The following is a 15000-nucleotide window of genomic DNA, read 5'->3' as shown; positions in this document are numbered from 1 at the left end:
AACTACTGAATATTACTAAGAGCCCAGTTCAGGCCATCATTAAAAACTGGGCAAAATACGCAACAGCTGTGAATCTTCCCAGACCTGGCCATCCTCCAGAACTCCAGTGAAGCAGGTGGAGCCGTATTGTTGGAGGCTGACTAAAGGCCTACAGCCAGATGACAGGACATAGAGGCTACCACCCCAGAGCAGGGAGCACTGTGGAACAAGAGGAGTTAGAGGCTACCACCCCAGAGCAGGGAGTGCCATGGAACAACAAGAGTTATAGGCTACTACCCCAGAGTAGGGACTGCTGTGGAATAACAGGAGCATGTACACTGGCTTGGGCACAAGCAAAGTGACAAACAAATCCTCATATCAGAAGAACAAACAAACAAATCCACATACCAGAAGACCTTTCCCCCCAAAACCGTGTGAGGGACTCAGTAGAGTAAGATATAGTCTTGAGACTCAAACTGAACTTTTGAGACTTGGTGGTAAGCACTGTGGCACTGAGGTAATCCCAGAGATCCTTGAGCAGACTCCACCCCCTCGTGAAGACCCCGCCCCCTGGCTTGGTGATGGTACTGGTGTATTTTTGGGGAGCTTTTTGTGAGGGGGACTGCAAAGCAAACAAAAAGGTACCAGAGGAAAATGTCCTGTGTCCTGAAAGAGAGAGCTGCTACCAGAGGAAAATGTCCTGTGTCCTGAAAGAGAGCTGCTACTAGAGGAAAATGTCCTGTGTCCTGAAAGAGAGCTGGTACCAGAGGAAAATGTCCTGTGTCCTGAAAGAGAGCTGGTACCAGAGGAAAATGTCCTGTGTCCTGAAAGAGAGCTGGTACCAGAGGGAAATGTCTTGTGTCCTGAAAGACAGCATACCAGAGGAAAATGTCCTGTGTCCTGAAAGAGAGCTGGTACCAGAGGAAAATGTCCTGTGTCCTGAAAGAGAGCTGCTACCAGAGGAAAATGTCCTGTGTCCTGAAAGAGAGCTGGCACACATATGATTATTAATCTTCCAGAAGGACAATGACAAAAGACTCTTTTCACAGGAAAATGACCCAAAGACTCTTCTCAGAAAGGTCAAGTCCATCCACTGAGCATTTGTGGAATGACTGACACTGTTGTTGGTCAGCCGTCTCCACAGAGGGGGCTACATCTGTGTGTGTGTGGGGGGGGGGGGGGCACAGAGGGGGCTGTATCTGTGTGTGTGTGTATGTGTGTGAGGGATAAAGGGCCTGCTTTCCCTTCACTACTGTAGATTCACATCGATGCCTGGAACTGACCATGGCTCTCTCAGGAGGTTAGCTGTCAGCACCCCTCCCCTTCTCTTTCTATATATATCACCTTCTTTGTCTCTCTCTCTCTCTCTCTCTCTCTCTCTCTCTCTCTCTTTCTCTCTCTCTCTCTCTCTTTCATTCTATGCCTCTCTCTCTTTCTCTCTGTGCCTTTTCCACATAGTAGGTCAAATAGAAGGCAGTTTCCCAGACACTGTGAATTAATCATTATAACTAATCTGGGAAGGTGTTTATATGAGTGTGTGTGTGTGTGTGTGTGTGTGTGTGTGTGTGTGTGTGTGTGTGTGTGTGTGTGTGTGTGTTTAATCTGGATTGGGTAATGTGATTCAGTAGTTTTGACAGTGTGAACGTTTTACCTGAGACAAGAAAACATACTGGGAAAGTAAGAGACACTCCTTCCTCTCTTTATTATTCTTATTCAATTATCTATCTATCTATCTATCTATCTATCTATCTATCTATCTATCTATCTATCTATCTATCTATCTATCTATCTATCTATCTATCTAAGGAAGGAACTCAATATTTCAGCTACATAAAAATATAATTGGATGTATGTATGTATGTATGTATGTATGTATGTATGTATATGTATATATGTATATATGTATATATATATATATATATATATATATATATATATATATATATATATATATATATATTACATTACATTGTAATGTATATATATGTAATGTAATGAGATATATATATCTATATCTGGATATAGATAAAGAATGAAGATGACACCAGTGGGAGGAGTCAGTAACAGTGCCTGTAGGCAGTAGGCGGAGTTAATGCTAATAATTCAGAGTCTGAGCCATTCCAGCAGGGCCCTGCTCCCTCCACTACAGGGATGGACCAGGTGGGGTGATAGTTAGAATTACAGTGGCCTACTGAGGAAGCTCCATTGGCCCAGCTTGGTGCGTTTCTATAGTGATATTACACAAACCAAGCACATCCATCGCACAGCAGTTAAAAAGAGCACGAATGAATAATGTACTTCATGTGTGTGTGGGAGGACCATCATGTTATATCATGTGTGTGTGTGTGTGTATGTGTTGGGGGTGGGGGGTCTGTAAGTACACAGAATTGGGTCATCCCTCTTCAGTGTGTGTACACACACACACACACACACACACACACACTCTGATACAGTGTCTCTGTCTCCAGCTTCATCTGAACTGAGAGGGATTCTGAGTGGCTGACCCTCCCACTCCACCTGGCCCCACCCCTTACCTACCCGTCACCATGGCACTGTCACTATGGTTACTGTGGATGTGTGTTGCCTCGCTTAGCAACATTGCCCCGTCTGAACAAGGTAGGTACTGCATTATCTGGGTTTTGAAGAGTGATTTTAACTGTGTGTGTGTGTGTGGGTGGGTGGGTGGGTGTGTGTGTGTGTGTGTGTGTGTGTGGGTGTGTGTGGGTGTGGGTGTGTGTGTGTGTGTGTGTGTGTGTGTGGGTGTGTGTGTGTGTGTGTGGGGGTGTGTGTGTGTGGGTGGGTGTGTGTGGGTGTGGGTGTGTGTGTGTGTGTGTGTGTGTGGGTGTGTGTGTGGGTGTGTGTGTATGAGTTCCTGTGCTGTACGTGTACTTTGCTGATTTCAGTTCCTGTGTTTGTCCTGCAGTTGGTTTTATGATGATTTTCCTTCTCCCCCACTCCTGTTTCAGCCCATGACAGAAGCTGAATCAGTTGTTTGAAAAGGCCAAACGCCAAAATGTGCAGAGTAGGATATTTGCATCAGGCCTGAGGCCCAGTGAGTTCAGAACAAACTCCCAAAGTTCAGAACAAGGTCCCAGAGTTCAGGACAGACTCCACAAATTCAGGACAAACTCCCAGAGTTCAGGACAAACTGACTTCCAGACAAACCCAGAGTTCAGCACAGACCAGCAGAAGAGTGGTGCCAAGTTTAATCTTAATGAAATTTAATTTGAGCCCATTGAATCCCACTGGTGACAACAGGACCAAAATTCTGTTTTGATTTTGTGAATTCCTAAAAGAGCTTGTTGATGTGCTCTTTATTTAAAGGTGGAGTAAAACTTAATGTACAGTTTACATCTTTAAATATGATGTAATTGGTCACATGCCCAAAGCTATTTGTTCCAAGCATGCATCTGAGAATGAAGATTTTTACATCAGAGCTCCACAAAAGGGAAATGCCAAGTATATTATAAAACAGACACAACTACCATGTCTTGTGCATATAAATCTTGAAGGGTCTGCTATTGTTACGTTTATGCCATGCACACAGGAGACGTAAAAATGTTTAAAAATGTTAGCATTGTGACAGGTGGGATAACTCAGTGCCTGGTTTCCATTATATAATTTGCATGGATTTCATTGCATTATTAATGCATTCTCAAATTTGACATAACTAAAAAGAATGTTATGATAAAAATGGCACAGATTAATGTCTGTCTGCTCAGTGACTATTACATAATACAAATTTGCAAATATAAAAATGTCTTCTTATTTACTGTTTGACGTGTTATTGTATGATTTAAACTTGAAATTGGGTCTGATTAATCAACTGAAGCAACTTTGATTCTGTAGTTCCTCACCGGTCACAACTGTGACCAAGAATAAAACATTCACCAAAAGAAAAGTTTTACCAACTTTTCCAAAAGAAATATTTTTAAAGGCATACTGTTTGTGTCTTGTAGCTGTTCAGTGAACCTAATTAAATGAACTCACACAGACTCACACAAACAAACTGGGATTAAATGGGTTAATTAAAATGTTAATGTTAATGTTCTTTTTCCCAAACTATATAATCTTCAGGTTCTTGTAGTAGTATTCTTTAGTTCTATGAAACTCTGTAATCCAAGCTATGGCACTACATCCTTATCTGTCATGCCAGTCAAGCCCCGTGGATTGAACTGAACTGGTGTTGACACACATGCCCCTGGTCTTGCCTCTGGGCAGATTTCACAGTTACTGTAAGACTGTAACGACTGGGACGATGTCCTCATTTTGTGTCTTATGTTCATTTCTGTCTCTGTACCCCCCTCCCCCCCCAGGGTTGAGCAGAGCAGCAATGCCCTTCGGACTGATGCGTAGGGAGCTGGCGTGTGAGGGGTACCCCATTGAGCTGCGCTGCCCAGGAAGTGATGTCATCATGATTGAGACTGCCAACTACGGCCGCACTGATGACAAGATCTGTGACGCTGACCCCTTCCAGATGGAGAACGTCCAGTGCTACCAACCAGATGCCTTCAAGATCATGTCTCATAGGTGAGTGTGTATGTGTGTGTATATGTGAGTGTGTGTGTATGTGTGTGTTGAATGTGGTGGGTGTGGGTGTGACCCAGTTCATGTGTGCGTGCAGGTGCATCTGTGTAGTTGAGTGTATTTGTGGTTTTCTGTGTGTTTAAGGAAGTGTTTTGTGTGTCTATGCATTTGTGTATGGTTGTGATCATTCTTTGTGTGTGTTAGAGTGTCTGTGTCTGATGTGTTTGTGTGTGTATGCTTGACTGGGTGTGAGGAGATGAGCAGATGTGAGAATGTCTGAGTAGGTCCGAGCATGTTTGTGTGTGTGTGTAAATATATGTGTGCGTGTGTGTGTGTGTAAATATATGTGTGCGTGTGTTTGTGTGTGTGTAAATATATGTGTGCGTGTGTTTGTGTGTGTGTGTAAATATATGTGTGCGTGTGTTTGTGTGTGTGTGTAAATATATGTGTGCGTGTGTGTGTGTGTGTGTAAATATATGTGTGCGTGTGTGTGTGTAAATATATGTGTGCGTGTGTGTGTGTGTAAATATATGTGTGTGTGTGTGTAAATATATGTGTGCGTGTGTTTGTGTGTGTGTGTAAATATATGTGTGCGTGTGTTTGTGTGTGTGTGTAAATATATGTGTGCGTGTGTTTGTGTGTGTGTGTAAATATATGTGTGCGTGTGTTTGTGTGTGTGTGTAAATATATGTGTGCGTGTGTGTTTGTGTGTGTGTGTAAATATATGTGTGCGTGTGTGTTTGTGTGTGTGTGTGAATATATGTGTGTGTGTGTGTTTGTGTGTGTGTGTAAATATATGTGTGCGTGTGTTTGTGTGTGTGTAAATATATGTGTGCGTGTGTGTTTGTGTGTGTGTGTAAATATATGTGTGTGTGTGTGTTTGTGTGTGTGTGTAAATATATGTGTGCGTGTGTTTGTGTGTGTGTGTAAATATATGTGTGCGTGTGTTTGTGTGTGTGTAAATATATGTGTGCGTGTGTTTGTGTGTGTGTGTAAATATATGTGTGCGTGTGTTTGTGTGTGTGTAAATATATGTGTGCGTGTGTTTGTGTGTGTGTGTAAATATATGTGTGCGTGTGTTTGTGTGTGTGTGTAAATATATGTGTGCGTGCGTGTGTGTGTGTGTAAATATATGTGTGCGTGCGTGTGTGTGTGTAAATATATGTGTGCGTGTGTGTGTGTAAATATATGTGTGCGTGTGTGTGTGTAAATATATGTGTGCGTGTGTGTTTAGCTATCTGGGTGAGTTGGTCTGAGCATGTGTAAATATATGTGTGCGTGTGTGTTTAGCTATCTGGGTGAGTAGGTCTGAGCATGTGTGTGTGTGTGTGTGTGTGCACTTGTATGTGTGTTCTCTGTGTGTGTGTGTGTGTGTGTGCATTCTATGTGTGTGTGTGTGTGTGTGTTTTGTGTGTGTGTGTGTGTGTTTGTGTGTGTGTGTGTGTGTCTGTCTGTCTGTCTGTCTGTCTGTGTGTGTGTATTTGTGTGTGAGTGAGTGCGTGTGTGTGTCTGTCTGTCTGTGTGTGTGTGTGTGTGTGTGTGTGTGTGTGTGTATGTGTGTGTGTGTGTGTGTATGTGTGTGTGCGTGTGTGTGTCTGGCGCCACAGTGTCTCCCCTCTGTTTGTGCTGCCGCTGTTTCCTAGCAGAGCAGATCAATCGGCTTCGCTCTCCCGTTACACACACGTGCGTGCGGGGGAGAGGCAGACACACACACACAGATTAGCACGTTAGCCCCTAATGGTGCAGCAGCGGTGAGGGAGGAGCTACATTACTACGGCTGAGTGAGAGCAAGCACACAGCCCCACGCAGTAATACAATAATACAGTACACACACACACACACAATGCAAGCCTTCAGAAAGCACAACAGAGGGGGTATGCACAACATGCACAGACACACACACACACACACACACACACACACACACTCATGCACCTAGAGACACACACACACACACACACACTCATGCACCTAGAGACACACACACACACACACACACACATGCATGCACTTGCATGAACACACACACACACACACACACAGACACACACACACATACACACGTCATTCCCAAGACCTCTGATCAGCGCAAGCTTCCATCTACTGGCTCCACTGTCACACCAGCATAGCGAGGAGTGATATTACAACTTCATCTATTCAGGAACATAAACCAAACAGGAAGTGGTGCAGTTAACAGTAACATTAAAACCGTTCCTGTTACCACTACTCTTTCTCAGTAGCTGTAAACATTTTTCAAGAAACAGTATCTGTTCTAAACTGCTTGAACACATTCTCAAAACCTTACACATATTTTTCAAGTCATAATTCATTTAAGCAATATGAAACACTGACTTAAAACTACACAATTTCAGACACATGTATCATATAAATTTCAACAATGAACCATGTTTTCACAGATCCGCAATATAGTGTCTACATATTTGTTATCATGCACATGTTTGCTACACTATGTTTGCTACACTAGATTAGAGACAACAGTTGGATATTTTATGGATGTGTTGTGTGTTCTTCAAATTTCAGACATTTTGAATTCATTATGCTATGCATAGATATTGGCTAAAGGCATAGTCTGAGGTGACATATACACACTAGCCATGACAAAAACATCAGAACTGTGACCGGCGTGGCCTGAGAGGGGGAAAGCTGTACTGCATTTGTACGGCATCTAAACAACGTTTAAACATTTTAATGTTAAAACAACATTTAAAAATGTTTAAACAACATTTAAACAACATTTAAACCCCTCTTATACTGGTGCTCTCTACCCAGAGTCCTGTAGTGACTGCCCAGAACTATAACAAAGTACACACACACTGTAGTGGCCAGTACCATTCGTTCACCAGCTCAGGGGGTTATCTTGCAACACAATGCAATCATCCCCTTGAAGTCAAATCATACACGGATCTGACACTTAAAGGCAAGGGAGAAAAAATATTCGCTCGAATTACTGTAAATAATGGCAAATGTGGTTTAAATATAGTAACAATGTTGTATTACATGACACATGATAAAGCACTTCCAATAAGTACAACAGAGACTCGAGTTACTGTAACTATTTTCGTATCCAGAAGCAGGGATTATACAGGCTACTGTAATATACACACTGACGTGCTCACTCTCGAACCTTTGCTGATCACAATCTCCACTAGTGGAGACTGAGCTTCATATGAAACCTCTGAGGATGAAGTCTTCCTCCCATTAACAAACCAGGCCTTCCTCCTACTCCTCATCCTCTGCCTCTAACTCCCTCTCCTCATACTTTTTTTTTTTTCTATCATATTCTAAACTCCAGCCTGTACATGCCTCTCATAGATAAATGTGATTATTCAGGTCCAGAAATTAGAATGTTCAGATCCAGTGTTTTGTTTGTTCAGATCTAGAAATGTATGTCCAGATTCAGAAATCACTGTGTTCAGATCCATAAATGTGAGTGTTTACTTCCAGAATGTGTATATTCATATCCAGTGTGTCAAAATCCAGTAGTGTGTGTTTTGATCTAGAAATATGTGTGTTCAGATGTAGAAATGTGTGTGTTTAGATTCAGAAATGTGTGTGTTTAGATCCAGTGGTTTGTGTTAAAATCCAGAAATGGGTGTGTTCAGATCCAGTAGTGTGTATTCATATGAAGTGGTGTGTGTTCAGTTCCATTAGTGTGTGTGAGTTCAGTTCCAGTAGTGTGAGTTCAGATCCACTAATGTGTGTGTTCAGTTCCTGTAGTGTGTGCTCAGATCCATAAATGGGTGTGTTCCGATCCACTAGTGTGTGTATTCATATGAAATAGTGTGTGTTCCCTTCTAGTAGTGATTTAGTGTGTGTGTTCAGATCCAGTAGTGTGTGTTCAGTTCCAGTTGTGCTGTTTTTTACGTTTACTGGATAGGCTGATCTCTACAGTTCAGGGGCTGAACGGAGTACAATATGTATTATGCTTTCTGTCTCTGCATTATATTCTATATAAAAATGACATTTGGTTTCATTTGTCTTGTCACCAAGCAGTGCCACCAAAGTGGAGAGAAAACAGTGTAGTGTTTGTGTTTGTTGCGTGTCGTGTGTCTTGTGTGTCTTGCTGTGGTCAGAGTTCTGTCACCGATGCCGGTTCAGAGCCTGAGGATTTGTTACGAACACTTAGAGACTGAGAATTGTGAGCATTGTTTGTGAAAAAAATGTTTAAAAGGGATTTTATAATGAGTAAGGAGAGCGGAGCTTGGCCTCACTGACTCAGGCCACAGCAACCTGAGCTTCAGTGATGGAGCACTGAGCCAGTATTCAATAACAACATGTTAGCGGTCAGGAAAACCTGAGAGAATAATAACCATTCTGTTCCCATCTCTCTCTTTCTCTCCCTCTCTCTCTCCTCCTCTTCTCTCTCTCTCTCTCTCTCTCTCTCTCTCTCTCTCTCTCTCTCCCTCCTCCTCTCTTCCATCTCTCTCTCTCTCTCTCAGGTGTAATAATCGGACCCAGTGTGTGGTCGTTGCAGGGGCTGATGTGTTTCCTGACCCTTGTCCTGGAACTTATAAATACCTGGAGATCCAATATGAATGTGTCCCATACAGTGAGTAAACACAAGAACACACTACACCTACACTACACCTTCACACACAAACACACACACTCTCTCTCTCTCTCTCTTTCACCGTCTCTCTCTCTCACCCACACACACACACACACACACATAGACACTGAAGAATATAAACATGCACACACACATACTTACATAAATATGCAAAAATGTGCATATGTCCCCTCATACACACACAGACACCGACACAGAACAGAGCTGTCCACTCACACACACACACACACACATAGACACAGAACATAGCGGTCCACTCACACACACACACACACACACACACACACACACACACACACACACACATAGACACAGAACATAGCGGTCCCCTCACACACATACACACACACCCACACCCACACACACACACACACATAGACACTGAAGAATATAAACATGCACACACACATACTTACATAAATATGCAAAAATGTGCATATGTCCCCTCATACACACACAGACACCGACACAGAACAGAGCTGTCCACTCACACACACACACACACACACACACACACACACACACACACACACACACACACACACACTCACACACACACACACACACACACACACACACACACATACATAGACACATAGACACAGAACAGAGCTGTCCACTCACACACACACACACACACACACACACACACCCACACCCACACACACACACACTCTCTCTCTCTCTCTCTCTCTCTCTCTCTCTCTCTATCTCTTTCACTGTCTCTCTCTCTCACCCACCCACACACACACACACACACACACACACACCCACACACACACTCTCTCTCTCTCTCTCTCTCTCTCTCTCTCTCTCTCTCTCTTTCACTGTCTCTCTCTCTCACCCACCCACACACACACACACACACACACACACACACCCACACACACAGAAGCAATGACAGTCTCTAGTTCATAGAAAAATGTTCAGCCACATCAAAGTAATGCACATGCACACACACATGCACAAGTTTTATTTTTGTCCTTTGGAAAACGCACATGCACACACACATTGAATAATCTCTTCCTCTTATCAACCAGTACCCCATTCATCCCAGCCCTCATCTCTCCTCTCCTGGGTTCTCACTCTCCTCTCTCGCTTCTTTTTCCAAATGTTTTTTTTCTTTTCCTTTCATCCCTCTATCCCCCTCCCTGTCTCCACCCCCCTCTCTCTCCACTCCTCCACTGGGTCTAGTAGTTCTGGGGCTCTCGGCCGTAATACCTTTCTCTCCCTGCAGGGGGGGGGGGAGAAATGGCCGTCGGCTTTTCCGTCTGTCGGCCCGAGCTTGTTGCTCTCCTCTCCCTCTAATGCCCTGCTCTCTCTCCCTTCCCTCCCCACAGAACGGGAGCCGCGTTTCTTCGCAGGAGGCGACGCCACTGCAGTAATGCGCCCCTCCTGCCTTTCGCTCCTCCACGGGTGCTGTGTTCTCTCGCGCATGCCGCTTCTCCTCTCATCGCTCGCTGTGTTCTCTTGCAGTGCCCACCGGCAGGGTGCCCCAACCCAACCCCTTCCCCCCCTCAGGTCCGACGGCTGAGTGCATTAATAGTACCTTTAGTGTTGATTTGTTTTCAGACTCAACTCCCCCCCCACCCCCCCTCTGCTGAGGAATGGTACAGCCCGGCTATGATCTGCCATTTTCAGGCTGTTCTCTATTTCAGTATGGCTAGCAGCCAGTGGGTTACTGTTTAATCAACACTGTGTGTGTGTGTGTGTGTGTGTGTGTGTGTGTGTGTGTGTGCTCATTGCTAGTCCCCTCTTTCTTTGAGAAGACCCGAATGTTTGTGATAATGTCTCAGTTCCTCTGGGAGAACTTTTTCTTATGCATGTATGTTTGTGTTTGTTTGTGTGTGTGAGTGTGTGTGTGTGTGTTTTATGTGTATGTGTGTACACATTCAAATTTGTGTCAACTTAGATTAATGTCACTGTTGGAAGGCTGGCCTGAGTTTTTCCATCACTATTTGTGTCTATTTTTGTATTTGTGTGTGTGTGTGTGTTTGTTAGTTCTGTCTGTGCATCCACACAATTTATTATTAAATGTTGGTGTGTATGTTGCATGTGTGTTTGCGTGAATACATTTCATTTCTCTGTAGTATTTATGACTGTCATAATTACTCTGTGAGGAACATCTGTTTGTAATTAATGGAGATTTCACCACCGGTTATTGTGGGTGTATTAGTGATTGTGTGTTTAGCCAGGCTGGGTTACAGCCTCCTGTTGCCCACACACACACACACACACCAGCTTGGCTGCAGGGGACACACACCATCGCCATCCTGGACTCCTTCTCTCGGTCATTAACATATTCTTCTCTCCCCAGGGTCAGCTCAGCAGACGTGGTATAGGAGGATGGTTTGTGGATGGATGGATGGATGGATGGATGGATGGATGGGAGGATGGGGGGCAGGGATGGAGGCCTGGAGAGACCACAGGGGTGATACACGATGTTAACATTTTGTAATGGTTCAATAATGACATAGTAAGTGAATAACTAGGTGTGTTCAGTAGAAGTAAAGCTATAAGCTAGCTAGCGTCCCCCTCCCTCCCCACCTTCCCTTTCAGTTCAAGCCCATTCTCTCTCTCTCTCTCTCTCTCTCTCTCTCTCTCTCTCTCTCTCTCTCTCTCTCTGTCTCTCTCTCTCTCTGTTTTTCTCCATTTCATTTTCCTCTTTGTTCACATTCTGTTACCTTGTCTGTCCTGTCGAAACCCTGCCCTCCCTCCCTCCTTCTCTCTCTCCCTCTCCCTCCCTCTCCCTCTCTCTCTCTCCCTCCCTCCCTCCCTCTCTCTCTCCCTCCTTCTCTCTCTCCCTCATCTCTCTCTTCTCTATGCTCCATGCAGTAGGAATGTCTAACTCTGAATAAATTCCACTTGATTTTTGAAGCTTGAAGGCTGCTGTGTAAACTCAAATCTTTTTTTTCTCTTCCACTGTCACTTTGATTCTCTCTCCTTTTCTGATTTCTCTCACTCTTGCTCTTCTCTCTTCTTTCTCTCTTCCTCGCTCTCACTCTGTTTTCTCTCTCTCTCCGACGCTTGGGTAGAAGTGGACCAAAAAGGTAAAGACCATGTTAACGCCGAAGTTTCTCCCCTTCTCCCTCTCTCATTCTCTCTGTCTCCCTCCCTCTCTCTCTCTCTCTCTCTCTCTTCTTTATTCTACAAATCCCTAGCCCCTGTGATGTGGTCGAGTGTGATGTAACCTATACCTTCATTTTCTCTCGCCTACTCTGTCTCTCTATCTCTCTCTCAGCAAACCGAAACACACTCGCTCCTGCTGTCTTTCACACACACTCTCACACACGTTTTCTCTCCTTCGTCCCCTCTGAGCAACGCCAAATTCCTCTCTCTCCACGCACCCACACGCACATGCGCAAACATCTCAGCTGATCTTTTCATTCGCTTGCTGTATAAAAATCCATCAAATTCTGACTCCTCAGATCCGAGTGAAACCTCTTCTTCTCCTCTCTTCACTATCCCTCTCTTTCCTACTCGTCTGTTACATCTGTTCATCCCTTTGCCTCCCTCAGGACAAACCTGTTGTTTCATTTTTTGTCATATAAAAATAAACCCTTCTCTTTTAGTATCAGTAGTCCCATGAAGTGCTCCTGAAGTCTTTACAGTCCTGGTATTCATTTGCATTGCTGCAGTGCGTTCTGATGATTGTGTGTGTGTGTGCGTGTGTGCATGTGTGTGTGGGCATGTATGTGTAGTGTGTGTGTTAAAATGGGTGTGTTTGACCTTGAGTTGACCAACCAAATTTTATTTACCTGATGGATCTCGACGCGCGCGTGTGTGTGTGTGTGTGTGTGTGTGTGTGTGTGTGTGTGTGTGTGTGTGTGGATGAACGGATGCATTTGAACCAGAGTTGCCAAAACAAAGTTGCAATTCAGAGAGTGACAGCTCCCCCAACCAATAATGGCCCTCTTTGTGAACTAACCCGCATTTCATTGGCTCCAAAGGAAGTTCCTGTTATGTAGCCCCTCCCCCCTTCTCGTCTGATTCTACCTCAACTAACCAAATTATAAATGTAGCAAATCTATCTATCTATCTATCTATCTATCTATCTATCTATCTATCTATCTATCTATCTATCTATCTATCTATCTATCTATCTATCTATCTATCTATCTATCTATCTATCTCTATCTATCTATCTAGCTAGCTATCTATCTATCTCTTACATCCACCCACTCACACTCACACTGTAAGTCTGCTGGTTTAATCATGTTTCTCTCTTTCACACAAACAGGCAAACTTGCAACCTCCAAACAGTATTGAAAGAAAATGTGTGTGTGTGTGTGTGTGTGTGTGTGTGTGTGTGTGCACGCACAAGAGAGTGAGAGCATACTAAAAGATGAATCTGTAATATTATCGCTTCCTTTTACAGTAATATCCCCCCTTTCTCTCTATCTTGCTTTCTCTCTCCAGTCTTTGTTTGTCCCGGAACTCTCATTCATGTTCTGGAAGCCAGTTCGGTGCGGGAGGCAGAGCATCAGTCGGGGGCGTGGTGTAAGGATCCTTTGCAGGCTGGTGATAGGCTGTACGTTATGCCATGGACACCCTATCGAACAGACATGCTGTACGAGTACGCCTCGTGGGAGGACTACCGACAAACCAGAGTCACCACCACATATAAGTGAGTGAGTGAGTGTGTGTGTGTGTGTATGTTAGGGATAGACGATGCATCATGATAACATTCCCCAACACAGACAGCGGGACTCACCCTACTTACTATAATTCCAGTGTTTCCGTTGTAACGTAGAAAACTATATTTATTTCCCATGATTACTCTGGGGACAACTTGAAATTGTTCTCAAGTTCATACGTTTTTAAACGCAGAACTGATGAATTTGCATTTTCCCCTTTTTGTCTAACCAGTTATTTTAGATTTTGATTTTTTTCAAATTAAAATGCTAAAATATGCTTTAGATTTCCTTGTAGGCATTTACAAATATTGCTTACAATAATGTTTTACATTATTGTTTTAATTCTAAATAGAGGGCAATGTCAAATTGTCATTTCAGATTTAAGTGATGTATACATAAAAGGGTCAGGTATATGATTTTTCATTGGTCAATTAATTAAAAATAATTAATGTATTAAGTGATGTCATAAAAAATGGTAAAACAAAGTAAACATTTCTAGTCCCTTTGTAGAGCAGCCCTACCATAACATCCGCACTCACCCCTGCGAATGGCATCATCCATCATAATGTTTGACTGTAGACGTCACTATATGCCAGTTAGGTAGACATCACCCAACCCTATTGTGTGTGTGTGCGTGTGTGTGTGTGTGTGTGTGTGTGTGTGTGTGCGCGCGCGCACGTGTGTGTGTGCGTGCACATGTGTGTGTGTGTGTGCATGTATGTGTGTGTGTGCGTGTGTGTGTGTGTGTGCATGTATGTGTGTGTGTGTGTGTGTGCATGTGTGTGTGTGTGTGTGTGTGTGTGTGTGCACATTTCATTTTCTGTAATCCTTATTGTGATTTCACTTATTCTCATCTATAGTAGTTATGATTACTGAACACTGAATGAATACTACAGTAGTTATAATTTCTGAAGACAGAATGAATACTACAGTAGTTATGATTTCTGAAGACTGAATGAATACTGTAGTAGTTATCATTTCTATAGGCAGAATGAATATTGCAGTAGTTATGATTACTGAAGGCTGAATGCTCAATGCAGATTGCTGTCTAGATGCTTCTTAAATGCTTTGTGAATTTCATATTCAATTATTATACTACAATAATAATATTATATTTCATATTCAGTTGATATCTTCAATCACTTAATTGAAATTGGCTTGTTGAAAAACTGCTCTTTATCTATCTGCCATATTAGTGTTTCTGAATATTGTGTGAACTATGTATGAAAGCTTATAAATTGTCTGTGAAGGTCATATGAAGCATTA

The 15000-nt window shown here is 43.2% G+C and overlaps 1 protein-coding gene across 1 annotated transcript in view; it reads left to right on the top strand.

Moving 5' to 3' along the window:
• Window positions 1-15000, top strand: part of adgrl1b (adhesion G protein-coupled receptor L1b) — a 51908-nt gene that overhangs the window by 12970 nt on the left and 23938 nt on the right. The window contains exons 2-5 of the mRNA XM_081701438.1: window positions 2448-2595; window positions 4296-4509; window positions 8967-9076; window positions 13517-13724. Coding sequence (XP_081557564.1) covers window positions 2526-2595; window positions 4296-4509; window positions 8967-9076; window positions 13517-13724 — 602 coding nt within the window. The 5' untranslated portion in view covers window positions 2448-2525. The remainder of the gene's footprint in view (window positions 1-2447; window positions 2596-4295; window positions 4510-8966; window positions 9077-13516; window positions 13725-15000) is intronic.

This window comes from Electrophorus electricus, chromosome 18 (genome assembly GCF_041902795.1).
Source record: "Electrophorus electricus isolate QZ-2024a chromosome 18, ASM4190279v1, whole genome shotgun sequence".
Classification (NCBI taxonomy): Eukaryota; Metazoa; Chordata; class Actinopteri; order Gymnotiformes; family Gymnotidae; genus Electrophorus; species Electrophorus electricus.
Note: the sequence above shows the minus strand (reverse complement) of the source record. Positions and strands in the feature narration are given on the sequence as shown.